At 48.9% G+C, this 23,293-nt stretch overlaps 1 protein-coding gene across 4 annotated transcripts; it reads left to right on the top strand.

Annotated features, from left to right (window-relative positions):
- The first annotated feature begins 10,670 nt into the window (after positions 1–10,670).
- On the top strand, positions 10,671–16,573 carry LOC118881349. Of its 4 annotated transcripts, none has more exons than XM_036826170.1 (5): positions 10,671–10,746; positions 11,819–11,900; positions 13,299–13,463; positions 14,374–14,403; positions 16,333–16,573. In XM_036826170.1, exons 2-5 carry the CDS (start codon positions 11,819–11,821, stop codon positions 16,467–16,469), a joined length of 414 nt encoding a protein of 137 aa, XP_036682065.1. In that variant the 5' UTR covers positions 10,671–10,746; the 3' UTR covers positions 16,470–16,573. The 4 variants fall into 4 exon arrangements, with proteins under 4 accessions (XP_036682065.1, XP_036682062.1, XP_036682063.1 ...); XM_036826167.1 differs by having other exon boundaries at positions 14,272–14,403; XM_036826168.1 differs by lacking the exon at positions 10,671–10,746 and adding an exon at positions 13,114–13,200 and having other exon boundaries at positions 11,824–11,900; positions 14,272–14,403.
- Positions 16,574–23,293: the final 6,720 nt, after the last annotated feature.

Here is a 23,293-nt window from a genome sequence, read left to right as displayed (position 1 = left end):
TAAGCAGAAACAGGATATTTTCACAAAGTATCCCCCTTAATGTATTTAATAATTACAAAGAGTAAAATATTAATTTTAATATCAATCCAGCAGACACCACCCTAAACAAGGGATCAAGGTGACATCACCAGTTATACATATCAACCTCACAAAGTCTTGGGCATATGTCACTTCTGTGGTGTTTTCCCCCAAAAATGCGTAACCTCAATTTGATCATGAGAAAACCTCCGACAAACCCAAATTGACGGACAGTCTACAAAAGAGCTGGCTAGTATTCTTCAAATGTGTCAAGATCATGAAAAAGATGGAAGGACAGAGGAACTGTCCAAATTGGAGGGGACTAAGGAGACATGACAACCGAATGTGATGTGGGATCCTTCCTGGACTGGATCCCAGAACAGAAGAAAGACATTAATTGGCAAACTGATGAAACCCAAATAACTTCTGTTGTTAGAATTTTAGTTAATAGTAATATCCAAGGTTAATTTCTTAGTTCTGATAAGGGTTCTATCATTATGTAAGATGTTGGCAAAAGGGAAAGCTGGGCATAGGACATACAGGAACTCTGTACTAGTTTTGCAACTTCTGTAAGTCTAAAATTACCTCAAAAGGAAGAAAAAAACATTAAAATAAAAAAGAGAGAGAATGAAGGCTAAGCTGGAGTAAGCCTCCTACAGCCCAACTCTCCCACTGGTTACAGCTAAAAACTCTGGATAAATACAAAATGCAACTACTTAAGAAAGCCATTCTCTGGTGGCGCAGTGGTTAAGGATCTGCCTGCCAATGCAGGGGGACACAGGTTTGAGTCCTGGTCCAGGAGGATGCCACATGCCACGGAGCAACGAAGCCTGTGCGCCACAACTACTGAGCCCACGTGCCTAGAGCCTGTGCTCTGCAACAAGAGAAGCCACTGCAATGAGAAGCCTGCGCACCGCAATGAAGAGTAGTCCCTGCTCGCCTCAACTAGAGAAAGCCAGCGTGCAGCAACAAAGACCCAACACAGCCAAAAATAAATAAATAAATAAATAAATAAATAAGAAAGAACACTGTAAAGTAAATAATAGAGAGCAGATTGGAGTGAAAAGTCAAAATGTGAAGAACAACCCACACAGCAGTGGTGAGTTTCCTGGTAGATGTTCTTCCTGTATCTTCTTGCTTAGACCCTGGGTACTCTGAGTTCAGGAAACTGCACACCTGACATGAGCAGCAAAAACTCCCATAGAGAAGCCCAACATTCTGGCCAGAGAATGGGGAAAATGGACCTCCAGAAGTTGGAGAGTGTGAGGAATTCCTTGGTATTATTTTTTTTAATTAATTTAAAAAAATTATTTATTTATTTATTTTTGGCTGTGTTGAGTCTTCGTTGCGGTGCACGGGCTTCTCACTGCAGTGGCTTCTCTTGTTGCAAAGCATGGGCGCTAGGCACGCAGGCTTCAGTAGTTGCAGAACGCGGGCTCAGTAGTTGCAGAATGTGGGCTCAGTAGTTGTGGCTCGCAGGCTGTAGAGCTCAGGCTCAGTAGTTGTGGTGCATGGGCTTAGTTGCTCTGTGGCATATGGGATTTTCTTGGACCAGGGCTCGAACCCGTGTCCTCTGCATTGGCAGAAGGATTCTTAACCACTGTGCCACCAGGGGAGCCCTCCTTGTTATTATTTTTATTTAATCTTTGCTCTCAGCCCCGGTCTGCTCTGCAGTTCCCAAAGTTGTCGAGAGAAAAGTCTTGAGAAAACCCACCTGCTGGAGAAAAGAACTTGGAAAAGGAACCCCTGAGTGTAAATACTGTGGGGCGAATCCTCAGTTCTCTGTCTTTTCTCTTACTGCTTTGCCCCAGGAGCAGACCCAGTGGTGACAGTGCTGGTGGTTAGAACTCTGAGAGAACTTCATATTTCAGACCAGAGGAACAGAAAAAAAGGGCCTGTAGAGCCAGATAATGTAGATAAAATCCGGGAGAGGAGAGAATGGATGAAGGAAACCCTCTAATTCTGTGTATGAACCAACACAAGTCCTGGGCTCAACCCCAAGCTGAGCCTGTATGGAAGACACCCCAAGAAGGTGAGCAAAGCTTTAAGTACTGACACCATGTAAACCACTGCCCATATCCCAGACTAACCCCTGCACCACGCAGACCCAAACCACATAGCAAAGCTTTGAAAGTAAAACTGATATTAGAATCACTGCCTGCAGCAGGTGACATAGAACATGCAGTCTGCACCTAACCAGGTTTGCCTGCTACTAAAAAAGAACAAATTTCCAGAGGCTTTTTAACAGTACCCAGGGTCTCAGAAGATAATATTGAAAATGTCCAGGATACAATAAAAAGTTACTCAATGAGGAACATCCAACCAATTCCCAAAGCAAAAGACAATCAATAGATGCAAACCATGAAAAGACCCAGATGTTGGAATTGTCAGACAAAGACTTCAAAGCAGCTATTATAACAGTATGCTGTGAGGGAAAGATAGATGCTTTAGAATGAATGGGAAAACAGACATTCTCAGCAGAGAAATGGAAACCATAAAAAAAGAGCCAAAAAACAGGCGGTGTTGGTCAAAAGGTACAAACCCTCAGTAATAGAAGACAAACAAGTTCTGGAGATCTGTACAGCATAGGGCCTGTAGTTAGTATTGTATTGTATGTATACTTAAAAACTTGCTGGGTGTGATGAATTGGTAGATTGGGATTGACATATATACACTAATATGTATAAAATGAATAACTAATAAGAACCTGCTGTATAAAAATATAAATAAAATTAAATTAAAAAATTAAAAAAAAATGTTTTACAGAATAAAAAAAATAAAACTTGCTGAGAGGGTAGATCTTATGTTAATTGCTCTCACCACAAAAGGGAAATCAATATTTTTAAGGGGGGGGCAGGAGGAAACTTTTGGAGGTCATGGATAAATTTATGGCCTTGATTATTGTGGTGAAATTTTCAGTAGTGTATACTTACCTTCAAACTCATCAAGTTGTATACATTAGATGTCTGTAGCTTTCTCTATGTCAATTATACCTTAATAAAATGATTTAAAAAAGAATCACTGAATTATACTAAGAAAAAACAAAAATAAAACAAATGACCAAATGACAATTTTAGAACTTAAGAAACACAATATCTCAGATCTTAAAAATTCACAGGATGGTCTCAATAGCAAAGGGAGATGACAAAGAAAAGACTCAGTAAACCTGAAGCTAGATCAATAGGAGTGATCCAATCTAAAGAAGAGAGAGAGAAAATATTTTAAAAACTGAACACAGACTTAGGAACATGTGGGAAAATATCAAAAGATTTAATATGCACGTCATTGGAGTCCCGTAAAGGTGCAGAAAAATAATTTTTTAAAATGATGACTGAAATTTTCCCAAGTTTGGTGAAAAACTTAAATTTACAGATTCAAGAAACCCAGCAAACTCCAAACAGGATAAACTCAAAGACAACCACGCTCACACATCTCATAATCAAACTAAAAACAACCAATAAGGAAAAAGCAATCTTGAAAGTAGCCAGGAAAAAAGAAAAAGAACCAAAAGCCAAAAACACTTTACATTTAGGGGGCCATGGAGGCCAGAAGATAGTGGAACAGCATCTTTAAAGTGCTGCAGGTGGGGACTTCTCTCGTGGCACAGTGGTTAAGAATCCGCCTGCCAATGTAGGGGACACAGGTTCAGGCCCTGGTCCGGGAAGATCCCACATGCCGCAGAGCAACTAAGCCCACGTGCCACAACTACTGACCCTGTGCTCTAGAGCCTGTGAGCCACAACTACTGAGCCCACACGCCTAGAGCCCATGCTCCGCAACAAGAGAAGCCACTGCAATGAGAAGCCCATGCACCGCAACGAAGAGTAGCCCCCGCTCGCCACAACTAGAGAAAGCCTGCATGCAGCAATGAAGACCCAACACAGCCAAAAATAAATAAATAAATAAATAAAAATAAAGTGCTGCAAGGGACTTCCCTGGCAGTCCAGTGGTTAGGACTTCGTACTTCCACTGCAGGGGGCATGGGTTCGATCCCTGGTTGGAGAGCTAAGATCCTGCATGCCATGCAACATGGCCAAAATAAATAAATAAATAACAATAATAATAAAAAAATAAAGTCCTGCAAGAAAAGAACTGTCAACAACTCTACGTCTAGCAAAAATATCCTTCAGGAATGAAAGTAAAATAAAGACATTCTCAATGAAGGAAACTAAGAGAATTTATCATCAGTGGGCCTGCTCTAAAAGAAAGTTAAAGGAAGTTCTTCAGGCTGAAGGGATATGACCCCAGAGATAAACTTGGGAGTTTAGGAATAAATAAAGAGCAACAAGAGGGTAAAAATATGTATAAGTATAATAGATTATATTTCTCCTGTCAAGTTCTTTAAAATATATATGACTTGAGAGCAAAAATCCTAACATTTTTTGGGTTATTTCAATGAATGTAGATGTAATACATATATGATAACTATTATAAAGGGGAAAAGGTAAAGGCACCTTTATGGTTTTAATGCATCTATCTTTTACTTGAGGTGTAAAGTATGAACACTAAATAGACTGTCAAACGTTAAGTATGTATATTGTAATCCTTAGAGAACACAGAACCTACAAAAAATTAATACAAAGATATACAGCCAAAAAGGCAAATAAATTAAAATGGAATAGTAAGAATAACCAAATAATCCATTGCACAGCTAGATCCCACTTCATCCCAGTCTGGAAGCAGAGGGACCTGAGTGAACAGGCTTGATGGGTAGAGCACGCAGGAAAAGTGAGCCTGTGGGTTTTTATGTGTGTAATTTTGGACTGATTAGAGAGGGTACTTTCCACGGGGGTCAAGGAAAGCCTCTCTGAGGAGATGATACTGAGTTGAAATTGGGAGGACAATGGTGAGGTTTGGGGTGTCAATACTTAACACCTTCTTTCTTGCCCAAGTTCTGAAACAACTGAGTCAAATGAGGAGTCAGATATATTGAATCCAAATAACATTTTGTTACCATTCCAGTTACTACTGCTGCATAACAAACCACTGGAAAACTTAGTGTGTAAAACAGCTGTCTGATGTTAATGGATTCTATTGGTTGGGAATTCAGAAAGGGCACAGCAGAGATGTTCCATAATGTCTAGGATCTGAGCTGGGAAGACTCGATGGCTGAGGCAGACTTGATGGCTAGGGACTGGGGACATCTGGAGATGTACATGGCTAGAAGTTGAGGCTGGGTGTAGGCTGGCACCTCAGCTGGGCTGCAGCCAGACCACCTACATATGACCTCTCCATATATTCTCTTCACGTGGGCTAGTTTGGCCTCCTCACGGCGTGGTGGCTGGGTTATAAGAGAGAGCATCCCAAGAGAGTCCACGGCATTTTATGATCCAGCTTTGGAAGTCACACAGCATCACTTTTACCATGTCCTATGATTAAAGCTGTCACAAAGGTGCACTCAGGTTCAAGGAATGGGGACATAGATGCCACCATTTGATGACAGGAGGGTCAAGGTCACATTGTAAAGAGAACGTGTGGAATTGGAGATATTGTTAAGGCCACAATAACTGATAAACTTGTTTGTAGACCAGAGTTTAAGTCTTCGGGTGAGAAGTGAGGTGTGTTGCTCCAGTAAAGCCTTTCCCGTGGAAACACGCCAGTGGGAATAAATGAGTCTTGTTCTTGAGAGAAGAGCATTTCAGCAGAGGGAGCAGTTACAAAGGCCCTGACATGGGCAAGAGCGGAGTATGTTCCAAGACCTGAAAGGCAGCATGGCTGGGGCATGGTGGGAGAGGAGGAGAGGTTGATGGGGGAGCTGCATTTGCTGAGTTTGGCAGGAGGGACCTTAAATATCAGGCTAAGGAGTTTGCTGGGAGGCCAGTGGGTGCTAAGGAAGTCTGAAGGATGCCATGAGGCTGTCCCCACAAGGGCCGGAGTCACATCAGGGGGCACTATCCCCATGCCCATGAGGCAGTTGAGTTTGAGAAGACAAGGCTTTGGGACTTGGCCAGGGTCCCTCACACCCTGCCCTGTGCACCCTCGGTTTGTCCTGTGGTGCAGAAAGCCCTGGGAGATCAGGAACAGAAGCTGCAGACCATTCCACGTGGAGCTCCAGGGCAGGACCTGAAGGGACCAGTGCCTACCCCAGAGTTAATTTGACCTCCTGCGCCCCCACGATCCCACGGCCACAGCCCTTCGCCAAGTTGGACTATTCTCTTGGTGGTCAGAGCAGAGCACTGGGCTGGACCTCAAGGCAATGCCCACACTGCCCATAGCTCCATCCATAGCCTGGCTGATACGTCACTGCTGTGGGCACCTCTAGGAGAAGCTCTGCTTAGACCATCGCATTCACCCTCCTGGTCACCAGGCAGAGTTTGGGTGTGACTGGCATTATAGAAACGTGGAAAGGAGGCCATGCAGGCAGCCACGAAGAGGGGCGGAAACCAGCAGAGGATAGAGCTGGGACTAGAATCCTAGATGTGGGCCTCCCAAGCGCTCAGTTTCACGGCCCCTGATAACCAGGGGGTCCTTTGATGCCGTTTGTATACATCTGCCCAGGTCGGGGGTGGTGGTGATGAGGACCCGGACCCCAGGCCCGGGATGCCAATGCAGCAAGCTCTGACGAAGCCCCACCCCCGCGCCCCTTCTCCTGGCTCGAGGCGAGTTCGGATACCCGTCCGGCGGCTTCGTGCCCTTCCTGCGGTCAGAGCGTGAGGGCTTCACGGTCCTGCCCCGCTCGGGGAACGTCTTCGCCCCCTCTGCCTCTGCGGTCGCCTGCAACTTGGGGGCTCCGGCTTGCACCCTCACTGACCACGTGGTGGGGGCGGGGCCTGAGTGGGTTGGAGGGGGCGGGGCCCTGGGGACGGACAGGGAGGGCCTGCGTGACAGTCTGGGCGAGGCCGGAGCAGGCGCGCGCCTGAGGGGAGTGACAGCCTGGGCAGGGCCTCGGGGAGGATCTAGGGAAAGGGAGCTGTGCCCTGCGGGGGCGGGGCTTGCTGACAGGGTGGGGGCTCGGCTGGGGCGTGCTGTGGCGAGCAGGATGACAGTGAGGGCAGGGCTCGGGAGTGGGCGGCACCACAGAATGACTGAAAGAGCAAGGCTGGAGCCAGGGCAAGGGTTTAGCGAGTCTTGCGAAGGCAGTGCGGGAAGGACTAACTGGGCAAGGGGCCGGCCGGGGGCTGAGCGATTGAGGAGGAGCCTCCGGGTACGGGCGGGGCCGGCGGGCGGGCTCAGCTAGGCGAGCTGGGCGAGGCCAGGGATAACTGACGGGACTGGGGTAGGGCTGGAGATGGTGGAACGCTAGACTGCTAGGTAGAGTCCAGAGGTGCGGGCACAATGAGTGTGCAAGGGGCCGGGGAAGGATGACTGGCCTCTCGAGGACGGGTAAGGAGGGAGGAGACGAGGGACGTAGGTGAGTAGTGTGAGGCAGGTGGCGGCGGGACCTAGAATAACGGCCGCCTGTTGGGGGGGGCCAAGAGGACATGAGTGACAGCCAGAGGGGTCGGCCTCAAACGTCTCCCCTGCAACTCTGCGAGGAATTCCTTTTCCGGCTGAACAACGCGGGCTTCGCTCACTTCGTGCCCCAGGTGTGGTGGTGCAGAGATAACAGACCTGCCGGAAGGAGGTTTCCATCTTCCAGGACACCACCGGTCCCGTCCCGTCCCAATGAAATCCAGCCGAGGGCTTCCACCTGCTCCTGCTCGCGCCACGGGATCGTTCCTAGGGCCGGGAAACCCGCCACTAGCGACCGCCCCCGTGGTAGCCCTGGTTCGGCGTCGGTTCTGAGCCGGCCCTCCTGTCCACAGTTGCAGAAGCGCTTTCTGGACTGGTCCCTGCTGGATCTGCGTGTCTTCGCACGACGTCCTCCGAGCCTGCGCTGCCGCCCGGGCACCTTCATGCTGGCACTGCCCGTCGCCCTGAAGGCCGTAGTGTTCCGGAATCACAGTGTCCCTGCTGGGAGTCAGCTTTCCAGCTGGTGGGCGGGATCGGCCTCTGCTCTGTCCTGACCACGCCCCCTCTGTTTACCGGCCCCTCCCTCCGCCCAACTGGCCCCATCCCCTTAGTGCCTCGGTTGCCCTGCTCTTCCCTGGCCCACTCTTACACGCAGTCCCCGCCCCTAAGGATAAGCCCCGCCCACTCCTACCTTCTGGTCTCCGACTACCCTATATCTCCTCCCCAGTCCCTGCACTTCTTGGCCTCGCCCCCTCCTATCCCAGGCCTCCTCCCCATGTTCAAATGGCTCCCCAGGGGCTGGGGATACGGGTCCGCAACGCTTTGTCCAACACCTCTTCCTACTTTCGGCCTTGTGTCCTCCATGAGGCCTAGCTCTTCCTCAGTATCTCCTCTGGGCTGGGAGGCCAGAGGTGGGTCCTGCATGAAGCCTGAATTGGAGGGGAGGGTTCGTACCAGCAGGATGCTGAGATTGTGGCTCAGGTCTTTGTGTCTGAGCAGAAACTCAGGGCCTCCCTGAATCTGATCAAGTGAGAGAGAGCTGCTCCTTTCTGTATGGGTTCCTACTGGGGGGTTGGAGCCGCAGGGCCGCCTGAAAGGGACAGATCCCTGTCACCTCCTATTCCTGCTGTTTCTGAAATCTCAGCCTGCATTCACATGTAGGGCCCCTTGCGGTGAGTGGTGTGTAATGCCTCATCTGGAGCCCACCTTGTGCCCACCAAGGTTCCCAGGGAAGACTCCTACTCCTCGGCCCCGGGACACCTGAGTAACCTGCTTTATGGGAGAGTCTGACTATTTCCAGGTTCCAGACCTCAAGACGCTGCTGGGCATCGCCCTCTAGGCAGTGGTGCTGCCCTATATCAACCTTGAGCCGCCGGGGAGCCTGCCATCACCCCATCACCCTCAGCCCTGGGGCCGGCTTCCCAAACAGATGTTCCTTGTCACAGCACTGCTGCACATCTGGAGCCTGGAGTTCCCACAGAGATGGGGGTGGGAGAGGGTAGAGAAGAACAGAGGGTCAAGTTCTCCAGGGTCAAGTTCTCCCTTGGGAGGCCCTTGTAATGGATGGGGAAACTGAGGCCCAGAAATGGAGCCACTTAGTCAAGAGTGTGGCAGCAGTAGAGCCTACACATTTGCCACTCACCCCAGTGCAGCCAGCATCCACCTGCCCCTGGAAAGTTCTGACAAGACTCAAGGTGTGTCCTCCCCAGGTTGCCTGAAGGAGGGCCTTACCTCATCTTCTGTCCTTAGGGCTAATCTTCAGGACACCCTGGACAGCATCCAAGAGGTAAGGTGGTCCTCTTTGGGTTCTCCCAAATCTGGAATTCCCTTGATCATGGGGAAGGGGGAGGAGCAGCCCCCAGGAGTAAGCAAGGCCAGTCCTGGGAGCTGGGGTCTCTTGGACATCCAGGAGACTCCCACACTGCCTTCTCACCTCCCAAATGGAGGTGACATGCATCCTGCCCACTCTACGGTCTCTCTAGCACCTCCCCCTGAGTCCCTGCTCTTCAAGACTCATCTGCTTCCAGGGCACTAAGCCCCTTCCTCCAGGCACTGGCTAGCGTGGGTCTCTATGGCTTCACTGGGCTATAGGAACCCTGATGGGTGGGTGGGTGCTCGGCACACCTCAGGGGACCAGAGCTTTGAGACCTAGAAAGTTCTGGCCCCAGGCCACGAAAGAATTCACAGCCTTCACCCATCAGTCCAGAATCAGTATTCTAACAATTCCAAGCCATATTTACTGAACGCATGTTCTGCTCCATTTAACCACATCACTCCCCTACTTACCTTTTTTGGCTTCCCAGCTTTAAAATAAAATCCAAGATCCACACCATGGCTTATGAGGCCCTGCTTGGTACTCCAGCCTCTCTCCAGCTTTCTCCTTTGCCCATTACACTCTGGCCAAGATGGCCTCTCTCTGTTCTGTGAATACACCTGTGTTTTTCTGCCTCTGGGCCTTTGCACAGGCCTCTCTCTGCTTGGAACTGGATTGTAAGCCCTAAAATGGCAGGGACCGTGTTTGGTTTTATTTGTCTCTAAATCCCCAAGCGTTTAACCTGTTAAACAATAGACAATAATGCCAGCTGTAATAGGTCTTAATAAATAGTTCTTGAATAAATGTGCCTGATGCTTTTCTATTGACATATTTAATCTTTACAACAATCATGTAAGGTAAGAGATATCATTAGCTCTCTTTTTCAGAAAACAGAAACTCAGGGAGGTTTGGCCATTTGTTGAAGGTCACACAGCTAAGATTTGAACCCAGGGGGAGGCTTTTTTCACCTGTCATTGAGTATGAGGGCATTCGTGCCAGGTGGTACACCACAGGCCAGCTCCCAGATTCTAGATGCTTGTAGCTTCCTAGAGCAGGAAGGCATGGGGTCTGGGCTGGAAAGTTGCCAAGACTTGGGTCCTCAAAAGCCCTTGGGTCCTCAAAAGAGAGCATTCCAGGTGGAAGAAACAGCGGTGAGCAAAGGTGTGAAGGCAGGAAGATCCAGCTCCTGGGACAACCGGACTCACAGGGCTGGGCCAGCCCAGGACACACAGCCAGCTGGTCCCAGGGCTGCGTCAGCTGGGGGTCTCCAGAGGCAGGACCCCGGTGGGCAGGCAAATTGAGGCAGGGAGTCATTGTGCAGCCCCTCTCCCCAGTCTGTGGCTGGGAGCCCCCAGGGACACGGGCTGGGCTCTCCCAGGCAGGACGTTCCCACGCGGGGGCGGTCCTGGGAAAGGCTGTGGGGCGGGCCCGGAGGCGGGCGCCAGCGCTCCGGTCCCTCTGCAGCCTGTTCTGTTACTTGCTCCGCAGACCCGGGTCGCGCTCTGGCTTCCGCTGAGCCGCACGGTGAGTGAGTGGGTGAGGAGAGCCCCGGCTGCCCAAACCTGGGCCGGTGGGGGACGCGGCTGGGACTCCGGCTTTTACCACCCGGTCAGGGCCCGTGGGGACGCTGCTATAGAGGAGGATGGGGGTGGGGGGGGGGTGCGGCTACTGGCAGCTCAGAGTTGAGGGGAACTTTCCTCCGTCCGCATATGGGGAGCCATCTCTGTCCTCAAATGTAGATTACTCCTTCCCTCCCCATAGGTGGGGCTCTCAACCACTCATCACTGATGGGGAGCCCTTCCTTTCCAGATGTGCGGCCCCTTCCCACTTTCCATATATGGTACACCCCTCCCTCTCTCTAATGATTGGATGCCTCTCTTTCCCTAGATGTGGGGCCTCTTTCAATTTCCAGGAGTGGGATACCCCCTTCTTCTTCCCAGATGTGTGCCTCTCTTCCTCCCTCTGACCCAGTTTGGTCCTTGTCCTCCTCTAAGTCCCCTCCTCGCCCCCATGGGATGCCAGACCCTGAGATTTCCCTGGGGATGGGAGGTTGGGCTCGCCTGTCCCCCTCTCCCACCAGGTCCAGCAGAGCAGGCTTTCCAGGCACGTAGGCAGCCAATTATGGGGGAAGGGGTGGGGGCCAAACCATCTGCAGGAGACCTTGGCAGATGGCCCTGTAACGAGGAGAGTTATCCCAGGACCTGCTCCCTCCCTACCTGGACTCCCACCCTGTTTCCTCTAGAGGGCAAACAGCTGAGAGAGGTTTCCCAACCTAGCCACCATGAGCTGGGGCTGGAACCAGAGCCCGGGCTCCCAGACCCAAACTGTTCAGGTCCTGCCTTAAGAGTCAGGCCTCCTCCCACTTCTCGGATGGTAAACTGAGGTCCCAGGAGGGGGCTCCAAATTTCTAGGATGCCCATCAACCCCCATAGGTATATCATACAAAATTAGAAAGGGCAGGGGCAGGAGGTGACCTTGAAATCCTGGGGACCAGTCCCCCAGCCATAACACCTGTGAAAAAGCTGTTCTTCTGTCTGGATCCTGAGGGGAAGGGCAGAGGGCAGAGGGCAGGACTCATCCACACCACCCCCCTCAGATGTCCTTTAGAGCTGCCTGGAGCTTGGTGCTGAGGAAAGGAGGACTTGGAATGCGAGGGATCCACAGCCCAGGAGGCACTGGTAAGACCTGGACGCCCACCCCGCCCTGACCCTTGCCTAACTGCAAGGCCAGGGGCAAGGGTCCTGTCTGCAGGCTGCCCCTGGTCCCTTTCATGCTGCCCTGGGCCTGCCCCAAACCATTTCCCATGATCCTACCCCTTGGTCCGGGGCCACATTCTTCCAGGAAATAGAGACAGCTGTCCCCTCCTCCGAAGCTTTCTCAGGGTCTGACCCCCATATCTCAGGCCCCTAAGGCCTTTGTGTCCTGAGGTTGAGGGTGCTGACAGAACTTTGGACCGCCTTTCCAGACGCTTGTGTCCATGCTAGTCAGAAGAAAGAGGCCTAAAGTAGGAGAGACTTCAGCCAGATAGAAGGGCCTTCCTGACCCTCTGGAGAATAAAAACAGACAACATCTATTGAGCCCTTACTATGTACCCTGAGCTGTGATAAACTTTTTGCAGAGATTAACACACTTAGACTTCACAGCAGCCACATGAAGTGGATGCTATGCTGTTACCTCCATTTCTCAGGTGAACAAACAGGCCCAGAGCCAGCACTCTTTGCCCAAAGCAGTTCCCATGCTATTTGGGCAAGGTGGTACCAATGCCCTCCTTGAGGGCATCTCTGGTGACAATAAACAGAAGAAGCTTTACTGAGACCCTTCTAGCACCCAGCCTTGTTCTGGACACTCACATGGAGCCCTTGAGGGCTTAGCCATCAGGGAAAGCTTCCAAGAATGGAAGCCAGAGGTAAAACCAACCTCTGTCTATCAGTGTAATTTATGGAGCATCTACTTACTGTGTGCCAGGCATTGTGCTAAGCCTTTTGAGTGCATTATCTTGAAGCTTCCACAACAGTGTGAGGTAGGTTCTTTTACTATCCCCACTTTCCAGATGAGGACATTGAACACAGTGAGGTAAAGGGGCTTGTCAGAGCTGGGCTGGGGTGGAACTGGGGTTCCGTGGCTCCAAAGCTGTGCCCTTGACCACTCATTAAAAGCATAGGGATAGTGCTTTACAGTTTGTGGGGCAGTTTCCCATCTGCCATCTCAGGTTCATCACATTGAACCTTTCCCTACCCACTGCCCTTGCCTGATGTGCCCTCCTCACCCCAGATCTTCCCAGAGGACACAGGATTTGAAGCCAGAGGGGCTGAATTGCAGCCCTGGCCCGGCTCCCTTTTGCTCTGTGAATTTCGGCAAGTCCCTTAGCTACTCAGTTTCTTCCTCTATAAGATGAAGAGAACAATATCACTGTCTCAGAGTGATGCCGAGCCAATGAGTCAACTCGCCTGAAGGCCTTAGCATGGCTCCTGGCACACAGTAAGTGCTCAGTAAGTGCCACCCTCTTTGTTAATATTACGGTTAGTGGCAGGACGTCCCAGGGGCAGCCTGAACTCAGTTCTCCCCTGTGCCCTCAGCCCACAGCAAGGAGAAGATGCCCCCCTACACCAACTACCATGCCCAGCGCTCCTACCCCATGCCCGATGAGCCCTTCTGCACGGAGCTCAGCGCAGAGCAGCAGGCCCTGAAGGAGAAGGAGAAGGGCAGCTGGACGCAGCTGAGCCACGCTGAGAAGGTGGCCCGTAGGTCTCAGGGTGGGGTTGGGGGCGACTTTGCAAAGAAGGGCCTGGCCTGTCACGGAGCAGTGGGCAGGGAGAGCCCCCAGCCAAGACAGCCAGAGCTACCCAAAGACTTGAACGCACACCTGAGGGGTGAAATTCATTCCTTTGTTGGTTCATTTTTTTATTCGTTGAACTGTTTCTGCACAGCCTGGTGCTAGGCGATGCTGGGGACACAGAAGTGAATCCCCCTGAGGGTTCCTGCCCTCAGGGTGCTCCCAGTCCAGTGGGGGAACGAACATAAACCCAGATAGCTGTAATACAGGATATGCGGCTGGGTGAGGTGTGTTCAGGGGGCTGTGAGAACCCAAAGGAGAGAGAAAGGTGGAATCCTGGTGGGCCTTCCAGAGGAGGGTTGTTCCAGTTGGTGTTGGATGGTGAGGAGGAGGGGCTGCCAGGTAGTAGGAACAGCATGGGGAAGGATATGGGAGCTGGAGAGCGTGGAGGGTCCTGGGCATCACTGAGTGGTGTGGGGAGATGGAGCAGAAAGAGGCAGATGAGGTGGGTGGGAGCGCAGGGGCCTGACCCTGGGAAGCAGGAGGGACGTGTGACCCCAAGTGCTGCCCACCAGAAGTGCCCCTGGGAGCCAGCTTTGCCATCAGCTCCTGGCCATGCTTTGCACATCATAGATGCTCAATAAGAATTTGCTGAATGAACAGCATCTGCTGCAGGGAGGGGGAGGCTGGAGGTCCCTGAGGCCAAGAGCTGGCCCAGGGCCCTCGGAATGGATGCCCCTGAGGCCCCTCCTCCCCCACCCCTCACCTGCCTCCAGTGTACCGGCTCCAGTTCCATGAGACCTTCACAGAGATGAACCGTCGTTCCAACGAGTGGAAGACAGTGATGGGCTGTGTCTTCTTCTTCTTTGGATTCACAGGTCTGCTGATTTGGTGGCAGCGGGTCTATGGTGAGTGGCAGTGTCTCACCTGGCTGCAGCCCTCGGCCATGCCCTTGTGGCCACAGCCACCAGCCAAGCTTTGATAAGGGAACTATGCTGGCATTCATCTGAAGAGTTTTGAAAAGTCCCCCAAAGAGGTGTATGGGGAAGGGCAGAGCACGGCTGCCTGGGTTGGAATGTAGGGACCCTACCTCTCTGGGCCTCAATTCTCTCATCTGTAAAATGGGAATAATAGTGCCCACATCTCAGGGTTCTTGTGAGGATTTAATGAGAAAACTGTTGGCTAGTGCCTGGCACATAGTTATGAATGATGTTGTTACTGATTGCTGTTATTAACCATGAACATTTCAGTATATTGTTTTGGCTGCTGTAACAAAGAGTCTCCAATGTACAAGAGCTTAAACAAGATAGAAGTTTTTTTCCTCTCTCACAAAAAAGGCCAGGGGGAGTATGGGGATTCCACAATATCAGACTCCTTCTGTCTTGTTGCTCTGCCATCCTTAACATGCAGCTTCCTTCTTGACATACAAAATGGCTGCTCCAGCTCCAGCCATAAAGCCTACATTCCAGCCAAGAAGAGGGAAAGGGAGGACACACTCTCTTTAAGGTCCAGAAGTTGCACCACCACTTCTGCTCACATCCTATTGGCTAGAAGTGATCATATGACCATGCATAGCCACAAGGGAAGCTGGGAAATATAGTCTTTAGCTGAGTGGTCATGTACCCAACCGACCATTTATTACTACAGAAGAGTGATTCTCAAAGTGGGGTCTCTGGACCAACAGCTTCACTTGGGAACTTGTTAGAAATACAAATTCTCAGCCCCACTCTGGATCTACTGACTCAGACACTCTGAGGCTGGAGCCCAGCAATCTATGTTTTAATATCCCTCTGGGTGATTCTGATGCGCATTCGGGTTTGAGAAGCACTGCTCTGGAAGTAGAGGGGAGGATGTTGGGGATGAGGTGGCAGTCTCTGCCTCAATTGACTTCACCTCCAGGGGCCTCACTTTGTTTCTTCTTCTGTAAAAATGTGATGGGAATTCCTACCTTGCATGAGGATGAAATGAGAGAACCTTTGGGAAAAATTCTATTCTAGCCCAATGTTTGGTACTAATAGGTGCCGATAAAGATCTTTCCCTTCTTTCACACCCACTGGAATAGAAAGTACCAGGCACAAAGGTCAGGCAGGTTAAGTTGGCCTCAGGGGCAGATGGACCAGGAAGTAGGATGTGAGCGGGGCTGGGAGCTCTTGTCCCCAGGCCTTTCTTGATCCACACATCAAGGCACCTAAAATGCCTCCGTGAGTTCACCCTTTGGGTCCCCATAGTTTTAAAGTGAACACCCCTATCCTACGTCCCACTCCCAACCCCTTCAGGAAGCATAAGAAACTATCTCATCCTGGACCCTTCCCAATAAGTGGGAGCAAACTCAGTAATTATAGTTATAGTAGCTATCATGTATTAGGGGTTTTCATATCTTCCCTCATTCTGTCAATTGCATTATAAATACTAACACATTCAATCCCCACAACCCTAGTGGACAGGACCTGTTTTTGACAGGTAAGGAAACTGGGGCTCAGAGATGAAGTGACTTGTTCAAGGTCACACAGCAAGGGAGTTCTGGAGCTGGGATTTGGACCCAGAAAGACTTCAAACCAGTGCTCCTCTTACCCTTGGGTCACAGAGTAGGTGAGGAAACTGAGGCTCAGAAAGGGGAAGGACCTTGGCCCAGTTCCCACAGCAAGTCTAAGGCAGAGCGGGGATCATAACTCAGAGGTCCCCGGAGTGCAGCTTTAGTGGGGAGTCTGGTGGGGGGTGGCGAGGGGTCCTCGTGCAGGGCACCCTGGCCCTGTGCCTGGAGACCCTGGCTCAGCGGGAGGGGGTGGGCCTGGCAGGGTCCCGCATGCCCCTGTCCCTACCCGGTTCCTTCCTTGCAGTGTTCCCTAAGAAACCCATCACCCTGATGGATGAGTGGAAGGCCCAGCAGCTCCAGCGCATCCTGGACATGAAGGGCAACCCTGTTCAAGGCCTGGCCTCCCGGTGGGACTATGAGAGGAAGGAGTGGAAGAAGTGACGTGGCGTCCCAGCTGCTCACGCTGCAGCTCTGCCCTGGCCCGGAGCCTACGGAGGCCCCTCCCCGCCACTTAACCCCAATAAAGCTGGCCTGCTCTCATCTGCCTTTAGTCTCCTCCACAGTCTCTACCTGCCATAAAGCCTACATTATACCTAAAATTGGGCAGGACAGTAGGTGAGAGGCAGTAAGCCACTTTCCAGGGCCCCACTTATCAGGGAGGGCTTCCTGGAGGAGTAGAGGTTGGGGTTGAGCCTTAAATGATAGGTGGGATTAGGAAAGGCAGGAAGGATAGGGAAGGCATTCCAGGTGGAGGGAATGGCTTGAGCAAAGGTAAGGACACTCCTATATTTGGTCAACTAACAAATACTTATTGAGTATCTGCTGTGTGCCAGGTACTAATCTAGGCCCTGGGGATGCAGCAGTGAACAAGACACACAAAGTGTCTGGCCTCATGGAGGAGGTGTTTCTTTATGTGTGTGTGTGGGGCAGGGTGGGGAGACAGAAAAAGGAATAAGTAAATATAATATACAGTATGTTACACAGTAATCAGTGCTATGAAGGAACAAAACAGAGCAGGATAAAGGGACAGAGCTAAAAGGGGTTTGGGGGTGGTAGGTGAAGCCTCTTAGAAGAGGTGGCATATGAGAAGACAAAACAGCAAGTGCAAAGATCCTGAGATAGGATTTTAGTTTGTCAGTTTGTGGAACATCAAGGAGGCCACAGTGACTGGAGTAGAATGACTTGGAGAAGAGTAGGAAGTTGTGTGTTGTGGGAGAGGGTTGGTCTTGGGGCAGAAAGCAGATTATGTAGGAATACACACACACACACACCCCAGAACCAAAGAGAGAAGCCTCCTTTCCTCTTGGTATGTCTCCTCCAGCACCCTCTACTGGAGAAGTTTAGCATCTCACTGTAAAGGGGGCGATGCTCAGGGTCCTGCTCATTCATTACCTTAGAGCAGGCACTGAGCGGTGAATTTGGGGTGGAGGGGCAATACATTGATAACTGGCACAGCATCTTTGAGAAAGTCTTGGCCAGGCCAATGGGGAGCCTTAGAGCAAAAAAAGCCCATTAGATGAGTCCTGTGTTGGGCAAAATTGACCCATCCCTAGAGTCCCCCTGTGCTCAATCCTTTGTAGTCCTTGGTTTCCTAGGGGGCTGTGGCCTTGGCATGAACACTGCAGCAGCTCTGAAAGCGCAGCAGCTGGAGGTGGTCATACACCTATCCTCTTCATAGCAGGTCCTCTTGAAGAGACATCTGAGCGGCACACCTCCAAGGACACCCTGGATGCCAATGGAGGGATTCAGCAGAGCAATTGGGACAATATTCATTCAATCAACAAATATTTATTGTGCATCCACTATGTACCAGACTCTGGGGACAGAGTGAATGAGACCTCATTCCAGTGTCATGATTTCCAGTCCTCATGAATCTGAAAGTCTGTAATGGTCACCCTAATAAATTATAGAACAGATGAGTGCTAAGAAGGGGAGATACATGGTACTTGGACTGACCTAATCTAGAGAAGTCAGGGTGGGCTTCCCTGAAGAAGTGTCTTCATATTTGAGATATTGTTGCCGAAATTCATCCTCTGTACACTGGTGCCAGATTAAACCTCAGAGACAGAATTTTGAGTGAAGTAGAAAGAAACAGCTCTATTGCTTTGCCAGGCAAAGGGGGCCCCAGTGGGCTAATTCCCTCAAGAATGTGTGTTCCACCCTGGAGGGGGTAGTGCGGAGTCTTATAGTATTCAAGGATCAGGGTGTGATCAGCTTGTGGACATTATTCTGACAGGTTGGTGGGTGGGGAGGTAATCAGGAGTCAGCATCATCAGCCTCCTGGTTCCAAGTGGACTGGGGTCTACATGCTTGCGGGCAGCCTACAGTTAACTTCTCCCACCTGGTGGGGGTTTCAGTATCTGCAAAACAGCTCAAAGGACATGGCTCAGAATGTTATCTATAGTCCTCGAGGAAGAACTAAAGGTCCTTGACTTTGTTTAATGGCTAAAGTATTATTATTTTGTCTTGCTTGACTGTTTTCCTTTCTTTCTGCATTTTCTCACTTCTCTGATTAACTTTATTCTTTAAAACTTTGACTAAAGTTTTTCTACAGACAAAAAGCAGGTGGAGGACATGGGTGGGGATCTATTCAGGGAAGGCCTCATAGGGTCCTGCTTGGTTACAATATGAAGGATGACTGGGTGTAAACTAGATGAAAGGGGTGGTGGAACAGCATTTTAGGCAAAGAAAAGCATGTGCAAAGGCCCTGTGGTAGTGAGGACCATGGCATGAAAGAGGAAATAAAGGAAGCCAGTGGGTTGTCAGAGGAGAAGGAAGAGATGAACAAGGGGAGACGGGGAAGTGGGAGACTCATACAGGGCCTTGGAGTCTCTGCTGCCTCTACTGAAGACACAAGTCTGGGGGAAAGCAGGGAAAGATGGAACTGAGGGAGTATGTGGCAGTCAGAGGATGGGGAGCCTTGAACATCCATTTAATTTTTTTTTTCTATTTTTAAAATAAATTTATTTATTTATTTATTTTTGGCTGTGTTGGGTCTTTGTTGCTGTGCGTGGGCTTTCTCTAGTTGCGGCGAGCGGGGGCCACTCTTGACTGCAGTGCACGGGCCTCTCATTGCGGTGGCTTCTCCTGTTGCAGAACACAGGCTCTAGGCGCGCAGGCTTCAGCAGCTGTGGCGCATGGGCTCAGCAGTTGCAGCTCGCGGGCTCTAGGGTGCAGGCTCAGTAGTTGTGGCGCACAGGCTTAGTTGCCCTGCGGCATGTGAGATCTTCCCAGACCAGGGCTCAAACCCGTGCCCCCTGCATTGGCAGGCAGATTCTTAACCACTGCACCACCAGGGAAGTCCCCATTTAATTTTTATTTGAGAAAGACAGCTGCCTTAGTGCTAGGTTCTGTCTGGCCTGAGGGATCCATTTCACTGCCTTAGCATGAAAGATGCTGGGGATGCAGACATGGAGCAGAAAGGAGCCCTGGCCTTCGGGTCTCCTGGCCTGTGGGCAGGGCTGGCATGAACATGGCCAGTTGGAGGCTGAGGGGGATAAGAGCTATAGAAATGTTTGATAGTATGTTTTGACCCCATTATTTTGACCCAGGCCCTGAAGCTTTGCTAGAAGCAGGAGCAGTTTCGACATAACTGAAGATGTTGAACTATGCAGGCGATAAACTTTGCTTAGATTAATAAATTGCTAAGAAATTATGTTGTGGGTAATAAAGAAAATTGTCAAAATTGGCCTGGGGAAAATTAGATGTTGTACTAGTCATTTTTTCGCCTACAATAATGCTGTGTAACAAACAACCCCAAAACTTGGTGGCTTATAACTTTGAGCATTTATTTCTATCTTTCATGGGCTTGTGGGTTGGCTGAGGCTCTGCTGGGATCCGCCAGGTTTAGTTCCAGGCTCTGGGTTGGTATTTTGGTTTCCTAGGGCAGCCAAAACAAAATACCACAGACTGGGTGGCTTAAACAACAGAAATGTATTTTCTCACAGTTCTGGAGGTTAGAAGTCCAAGATTGAAGTGTTGGTAGGATTGGTTTCTTCTGATGCCTCTCTCCTTGGCTTGCAGATGGCCTCCTTCTCACTGTGTCCTCATGTGGTCATTCCTCTGTGTTTGTATCCCTGGTGTCTCCATGTGTGTCCAGATTTCCTCTTCTTATAAGGACACCAGGCAGATCAGGTTAGGGCCTTCCCTGATGACCTCATTTAAGTTTATCACCTTTTTAAAGGCCCTATCTCCAAATACTGTCACATTCTGAGGTATTAGGGGTTAGGAATTCAACATAGGAATTTGCAGGAGACACAATTCAGCCCATAACAGTTGGGTTCAGGGTTATTCATGTGTCTCCTTTTTCTGGGACCAGCAGGCACATGTTTTTGTCATGACAGAAGTCAGAGACTCCTGAGGGTACAGAGAGACAGCGGGGACCCATGATGCCCTGAAAGCTCAGGCTCAGAACCACACACACAGAACCAGCACCGCGTTCCACCAGTCAAAGCAAGTCCTGTGGTGCTCTGGTTACAGCTGCTACATTACAACCCCCCTTAAAACTTAAAGGCATGAAACAGCCATTTCCTTATGCTCACTGATTCTGTAGTTCAGGAATTTAGGCAGGGCACACTGGGAACTGCTTGCCTCTGCTCTAGACTGTCTGGGCCGCCAGCTGGAAACACTCAAGGCTGTGGTCAGAATCTTCTGGAGGTGTTTTCACTTACACATCTGGTGGTTAACATTGGCTGTCAGCTGGGACCTCAGTTGGAGCCGTCAACCAGAACACCTCTTTGTGGCATTCCCCAGGTTTTCTCTCTGTGTGGGCTAGTTTGGGCTCCCTCAAAGCATGGTGGGTGGGTTCCAAGAGAGCAAGGGGGAGGTGTATTGTAGTTTTATGATCTAGCCACAGAAGGCGCATCACTTCTGAACCCTGTTGCTCAAGGCTCTCACAGAGATCCACTCAGGTTCAAGAGGGAGAGGACAGACACCTCCCCTACTTGATGGGAAGACATCAAGGTCAATGTAAGATGTGAGATGAATGAAACAACAAGGTCCTACTGTACAGCACAGGGAACTATATTCAATATCCTGTGATAAACCAGAATGGAAAAGAATATGAAAAAGAACATATATATACATTTATATATAAAACTGAGTCGGGGCTTCCCTGGTGGCGCAGTGGTTGAGAATCTGCCTGCCAATGCAGGGGACACGGGTTCGAGCCCTGGTCTGGGAAGATCCCACATGCCGCGGAACAGCTGGGCCCGTGAGCCACAACTACTGAGCCTGCGCGTCTGGAGCCTGTGCTCCGCAACAAGAGAGGCCGCGATAGTGAGAGGCCCGCGCACCGCGGTGAAGAGTGGCCCCCGCTTGCCACAACTAGAGAAAGCCCTCGCACAGAAACGAAGACCCAACACAGCCATAAATTAAAAAAATAAAATAAATAAATTAATTAATAAAGAATTTAAAAAAAAAAAACTGAGTCACTTTGCTGTACAGCAGAAATTAACACCACATTGTAAATCAATTATACTTCAATAAAATTTTTTTAAAATGTTGAGAGATGAATGTGAGATGAGAAATACACTGTGGTCATCTTTGGAAAATATAGACTGCCATCCACAGTCAAGTTCAACATCGATGAGTAGAGAAACATCCTCCAGTAGAGGGTATGTGGAGAGCGTGAGGAGGGAAGGCAGAACTGTGAGCAAATAATACAAACTACCACAGATGTCTAGAAATAACCAACACAAAATCAAGTTGACAGAAACGAAAACTGACATGTTAAATTAGATATTGACTCAAATTCAAACAGGGAATAAAATTTTGACATTTAGATAATCAAATGTGACCTGAAAAAATTGGACCAATTAAAAATAATGGACATAGTAGACAACGCACAATGGCAGGAAACTGGTGAAATCAGGTATAGACTAAAAATGACTGAGAGAAGAATTAAATCTTCATGGTGGCATTTACCCCATGAAACTAAGTGATTTTCATGAAAAAATAATTTTGTAAAATTAAATTTAAAGTGGGAAACATTAGAAAGAATTTAACTTTGGTCATAAAATAACTGATGGAGGGATTAAATTTGTTTCATTCAGCTTGCCCAAGAAAACTCTTTCTTGATGTATTGGATTAGTGTAATTCTGATAAAAATAATTGAATTCAAAACTCATAGTCAAAATAGTCTTGGGGTAAACACATATACGAGGTCAAAACATTTGGGTCAGATTATCCTGTAATATTGAAATTTTCTGTAAAAAATGAGAAAGAAACTCAAGAGACAAATGAGGAACTAAAAAAGTATTTATCTGTATGACAGATAAAGGGCTGATTTCCTTTCAAAAAAGGTTTTTTTAAACCCATCTAACAAATCCGTAAGAAAAAAACAAGAATGCAGTAGAAAGTAAACAAAAGTCATGACCAGGGAGATTATAGAAAAAGAATAGAAATGCCCTAAACAGTTCTTAAGGAAAAGTTCAAACATACAAAAAAGAATAGTTTAATAAACCTCCATGTGTCTCCCAGGAGTCCACAATTATCTGCTCATGGTCCTTATTTTCCCACCCCTGCCCCTGAATTATTTTAATAAATCCCAGGCATCATATCATTTCATTCATAAATATTTCAGTATGTCAGTAAGGACTGTTTTAATATACATAACCAAAATACTATGACTAGACATAAAAAATCTTAATATTTCCTTAATATCAAATATCCATTCAGTATGCAGATTTCCCTGATTGTCTCAAACATTTTTATTTATTTGAATTTTCTTGGAATGAGGATCAACCTTAAATCTAGATTGCAGGTGGTCATCTGAATCTTTGTCTGGTTTTGGTATCAGGGTAATTCCCTTCCCTCTATTTTCTGGAAAATATTATCTAGAAAGAGTGTTACTTTTTCTTTAACCATTTGGTAGAATTCTCCAGTGAAATCATCTGGGCCTGGAGATTTGGGGGTGCTGTGGGGTAATTTTTATATTGCAAATTCAATTATCTTAGCTTTTAAAAGGCTATCAAATTATCTATTTCATTTTGGGTAAGTTGCAGTAGGTTGTACTTTTCAAGAAATTGGTCCATTCATCAAAGTTGCATTTATTGCTATAAATTTCCCTGTGAGCACTGATTTTACTGCATCCCATAAGTTTTGGTGTGTTATGTTTCATCTGTCTTTGAGTATTTTCTAATTTCCTTTGTGATTTCTTCTTTGACTAATTGGTTATTTAACAGTGTGTTGTTTAATTTCCATGTATTTGTATATTTTCCAATTTTCCTTCTGTTACTGATTTCTAGTTTTATTTCACTGTGGTC

The sequence above is a fragment of the Balaenoptera musculus genome, chromosome 15 (assembly GCF_009873245.2).
Source record: "Balaenoptera musculus isolate JJ_BM4_2016_0621 chromosome 15, mBalMus1.pri.v3, whole genome shotgun sequence".
Classification (NCBI taxonomy): domain Eukaryota; kingdom Metazoa; phylum Chordata; class Mammalia; order Artiodactyla; family Balaenopteridae; genus Balaenoptera; species Balaenoptera musculus.
The sequence above is the reverse complement of the archived record's forward strand: the minus strand, read 5'-3'. Positions and strand labels throughout refer to the sequence as shown.

What these genes read in the sequence shown, in the direction of transcription:
- LOC118881349 (XM_036826167.1), top strand. Translation starts at nt 11,819, where the DNA reads ATGTCCTTTAGAGCTGCCTGGAGCTTGGTGCTGAGGAAAGGAGGACTT. An exon ending in CCACGCTGAGAAGGTGGCCC is followed by an intron (nt 13,464 to 14,271) that starts GTAGGTCTCAGG and finishes ACCTGCCTCCAG; the next exon opens with TGTACCGGCTCCAGTTCCAT. An exon ending in TTGGTGGCAGCGGGTCTATG is followed by an intron (nt 14,404 to 16,332) that starts GTGAGTGGCAGT and finishes CCTTCCTTGCAG; the next exon opens with TGTTCCCTAAGAAACCCATC.